This window comes from Humulus lupulus, chromosome 4 (genome assembly GCF_963169125.1).
Source record: "Humulus lupulus chromosome 4, drHumLupu1.1, whole genome shotgun sequence".
Lineage (NCBI taxonomy): Eukaryota > Viridiplantae > Streptophyta > Magnoliopsida > Rosales > Cannabaceae > Humulus > Humulus lupulus.
This window is the reverse complement of record NC_084796.1, coordinates 181,082,803-181,086,984: the sequence shown is the minus strand read 5'-3', so window position 1 is coordinate 181,086,984 and position 4,182 is coordinate 181,082,803. Positions and strand designations below refer to the sequence as shown.

At 29.6% G+C, this 4,182-nt stretch overlaps 1 protein-coding gene across 1 annotated transcript; it reads left to right on the top strand.

Moving 5' to 3' along the window:
• The first annotated feature begins 1,355 nt into the window (after window positions 1–1,355).
• LOC133832714 (protein FAR1-RELATED SEQUENCE 5-like) lies at window positions 1,356–3,869 on the top strand. The gene is made up of 3 exons (XM_062263024.1): window positions 1,356–2,275; window positions 2,355–2,501; window positions 2,747–3,869. Exons 1-3 carry the CDS (start codon window positions 1,356–1,358, stop codon window positions 3,867–3,869), a joined length of 2,190 nt encoding a protein of 729 aa, XP_062119008.1.
• The last annotated feature ends 313 nt before the right edge of the window (window positions 3,870–4,182 follow it).

The window sequence follows — 4,182 nt, the reverse complement described above, 5'->3', positions numbered from 1 at the left end:
TTCAACTTCCCATATTAATTTATGATATTCTCTATTTTTTTATTAATTTTTAATTGTTATTATCTAAATCCTATTAATTTTTATCATGTTTAAATATAATATAATACTTTCAAATTTTCAACCACCCCACTAATTATATTAAATGCACATCTTCATATTTAAATACTCTAACCAACTATCTATAACCTAGCATTAAAATAAAAAAAAATTAATATTGCACAATTGTGGTTCTCTAAACCCTAATTTCAAAATTTGTAATGAAAATTTTGAAAATTATAACAATTTTATTATTACACTTTAATTAGGGTTTACACTAATTACTATTTTGAAAAATTAATTGTTGAATATATGTTAAATATTAAATGCACATCTTCATATTCAAAGACTCTAACCAACTATCTATATCCTAGCATTAAATAAAAAAAATTAATATTGCACAATTGTGGTTATCTGAACCCTAATTTCGAAAATTATAATGAAAATTTCGAAATATTATTGGATTTTTACATATTTTCTAAATTTCAAAATTATATTAAATGCAATTATAATTTTGAAATTTGTAAGTATCAACTTTTCAATCACCTCACTAATTATATTAATTAATGCTATTATAATTTCGAAATTTATAAGCATCAGCTTTTCAACCACCCCACTAATTATATTAAATGTTATTATAATTTCTAAAAATTTAAGTGTAGTTCTATTAGTTAAACATTCTGGTGATTCTTAATTACAAAGCAAAGGTTCATAGAACCTACACATATTTTCGAAATTACCTATCATTATGCCAAAAATTATATATAATTATTAAAATTACAACTTTTCTACTTCCCATCAAAACACAATGGTTTAAAAAATGATTTAGTATTTTTAAAAAAAATTTATAACAATTATATTATTATACATTAATTATTGAAAATATGTTAAATATTAAATGCACATCTTCATATTCAAAGACTCTAACTAACTATCTATATCCTAACATTAAAAAAAAATTAATATTGCACAACTGTGGTTATCTAAACCCTAATTTCGAAAATTCTAATGAAAATTTCAAAAATTATAATGAAAATTTTGAAATATTATTGGATTTATACATATTTTCAAAATTGCAAAATTATATTAAATGCTATTATAATTTCGAAATTTGTAAGTATCAACTTTTCAACCACCCAACTAATTATATTAATTAATACTATTATAATTTTGAAATTTATAAGCATCAAATTTCAATCACCCCACTAATTATATTAATTGATGCAATATTAATAATATAATTAGTTTAAATATAAAAAAAATATTGAATAGTGCTACACACCATTCGAAAAAAAAATCAGAAGGAATAGGCTAGAGAAATGACTAGTTACGAAAATGGTTTGGAAGCTGAACATGGAGTAGACCCTGCTGGGGGAACACGTTTGGAAGAGACAAATGATGAAGATGTACCAGAAGACAATGTTGAATGTGGCATTAATGAAGAATGGACCGAACCTGATATTGCGCAATGGAGGAGCTTGCTTCAATTTTTGGATATTGACAAAGAACCAGAACTTATTCAGTTTTCAGACTTCGAAGGGAAGGAGTTTGTAAGTATTGAACAAGCAGAATCTTTTTATTTTTTGTATGCGAAAATGATGGGGTTTAGTGTTAGAAAAAAACTGAAGAGGGGGGACAAAAAAGGTATTTTACACATTAGAAGTTGGGTGTGTTCAAACGAAGGTTTTAGAGAACAAAAATGTTGTAATCTTGATAATAGGTGTAAAGAAGCTCGTGCTCTAACAAGAACAGGTTGTAATGCAGAGTTTAGAATAAATTTAAATAGGGAAACTAACCACTGGATTACTAAGTGTTTTAATAACCACCACAACCATAAGTTTTCCTTCTTTCGTGAAAAACCATTTCTTAGATCTCATAGAATATTTAGGGACGAGATGAGGGAACAAGTTATGTCAATGAAGAGAGCCGGAATTAAGACATCCCAAATTTGGAATTACATGGTAGAAGTTCATGATGGTTGGGAAAATGTGGGATGTATCAAAGATGACTTGTACAAGGGAATCTGTAAAAAATATTCAAATTGGGATGATTGTGACACGTCCACAGAAATGGGTTATCTCGAAGCAAAAAAAGGGCCGGACAACATGTTTTTCTACAAGTATGATGTAGATAAAGAAAATAGATTGAAAAATTTATTCTGGTCTGACGGGACTTCCCAGGTTGATTACCAATTATTTGGTGATTGTTTGGCTTTTGATTCTACTTACAAAACCAACAGGTATTTTTAATAATTTTTTTTACCTTATATCGATTTCTTGGTAAAATATCAAATATCATATTAATTTTTTGTTCAACAGGTACGGAAAGCCATTAGTAATACTACTTGGGTCTAATAATCATGACAAAACGTGTGTGTTTGGAGCTGTACTTCTTGATAATGAGACTTCGACCACATATGATTGGGTATTGGAAACATTTTTAGAGTGCATGGGTGGTAAGATGCCGTCAGTAGTTTTGACGGACGGTTGCAAAGCAATGAACAAAGCACTGGATAATATTATGCCTGGTGTTCCACATCGTATTTGCTAGTGGCACATACTAAAAAATACAATGCACCATGTACACAATATAGCATTCCATCAAGAATTAAAGAAATTTATTTTCAGGTAATACATTAAATGGTGTTTTATCTTATTCTCTCAATTATAATATGAAAACATTTATATTTTTCTTTTTTACAAAAATATAGGTATTACAAGGAGGAAGAATGGGAGGATAATTGGAAAGTGACTGTGAATAAATATAGATTGACAGGAAATGCATGGGTGGAAGCACAATATGGCACAAGAAAGCAGTGGGCAGATACTTTTCTACGTGGTATTTATTTTGGTGGAGCTACTGCTACCGTTAGATGCGAATCTATGAATGCATTCTTGAAAAGAGATTTGCAAAATAAAATACCATTGTGGATGTTTATACGACACTTTGACCATGCTTTATCTATGTTATGTTACAACGAGATGAAAGAACACTACAAAACTAATTTGACTGAACCGGTTTTGAACCAGACAACTATGCCGTGTGTGGAGGATGAAATTTCTTCAATTTTCACAAGGGAAATTTTTACAAGGATAAGAAAGGAGATACGGCGTGGCGATAATTATATTGTCCTAAAGGATGATAAGATACTAGGTTACACTCTTTGTTTGGTGAAAAAATATATTGGTTCTGGATTAAAGCGCAAAGTGTTAATCTCAAACGATGGGGATGATGTGCGATGTGATTGCTATTCTCTTGAGACAAAAGGAATTCCATGTAGACATATTTTTATTTCATTGAAGAATTTGGAGAGAAGAAGTTTGCCAATTTGTTTGGTAAATAGACGTTGGCTAAAAGATGCTAAAGAAGTTCAACTGTTAACTCAAGGTAATGAAAGAAAGTGTCCTCATCCTGAAGTTATTGAAAATTCTAGGTACGGTGGTGTAACCACACAAACTACTATCATGTCGTACCTTGCTACAAGATCGCGAGAAGCATTTCAAAAGGCTATGAAAGTTATATCAGAGTTGAATGCAGAATTGGAAAAAATGCCACCAGATGAAGAGTTAAAACATCCTCAAAATGATGAAGGAGTATTTCCTAATAATATTTTGGACTCTCAGATTAAAAAAACAAAAGGCAGACCAACTACAGCCAGTTTGTCGAAATCATTCTCTGGAGGTGCAAAGAAGAGAAAACCAAAAAAATCGCTATTACATTGCAAGTATTGTGGTGAGGTTGGACATGATTCAAGGAATTGTCCTATGCAGCCAAAGTCCACTACAAAGAAAAATGGTCATTCGAAGAATAAGAAGAAAAAAATCAATCCATGATTAGTGATGTCTTTTGTATAATTGTTTACAAACACTTTCTGTATTGCAATCATTAATTTCGGCTACAACAATATAGGGCTAATTATTGTGTTTTATTTCAAATATTATAAATATGGTATTGAGAATTGGAAAATTTAATTCATTTGCATAATTAGGGCCTACACTAATAATTAGTTTGAACAATTAAATATTGAATATATGTTAAATATCAAATGCAACTCTTCATATTCAAAGACAATACAAAATAATTGCACATCTTAAATATGGTATTGAGAAGTGGGAATTGTTAATGCACCTCTTCAAATTGAAAGAC

Coding starts and splice junctions, on each gene's coding strand:
- LOC133832714 (XM_062263024.1), top strand. CDS start 1,356: ATGACTAGTTACGAAAATGGTTTGGAAGCTGAACATGGAGTAGACCCT. Junction 2,276..2,354: donor TCTACTTACAAAACCAACAG/GTATTTTTAATA, acceptor TTTGTTCAACAG/GTACGGAAAGCCATTAGTAA. Junction 2,502..2,746: donor TGCATGGGTGGTAAGATGCC/GTCAGTAGTTTT, acceptor ACAAAAATATAG/GTATTACAAGGAGGAAGAAT.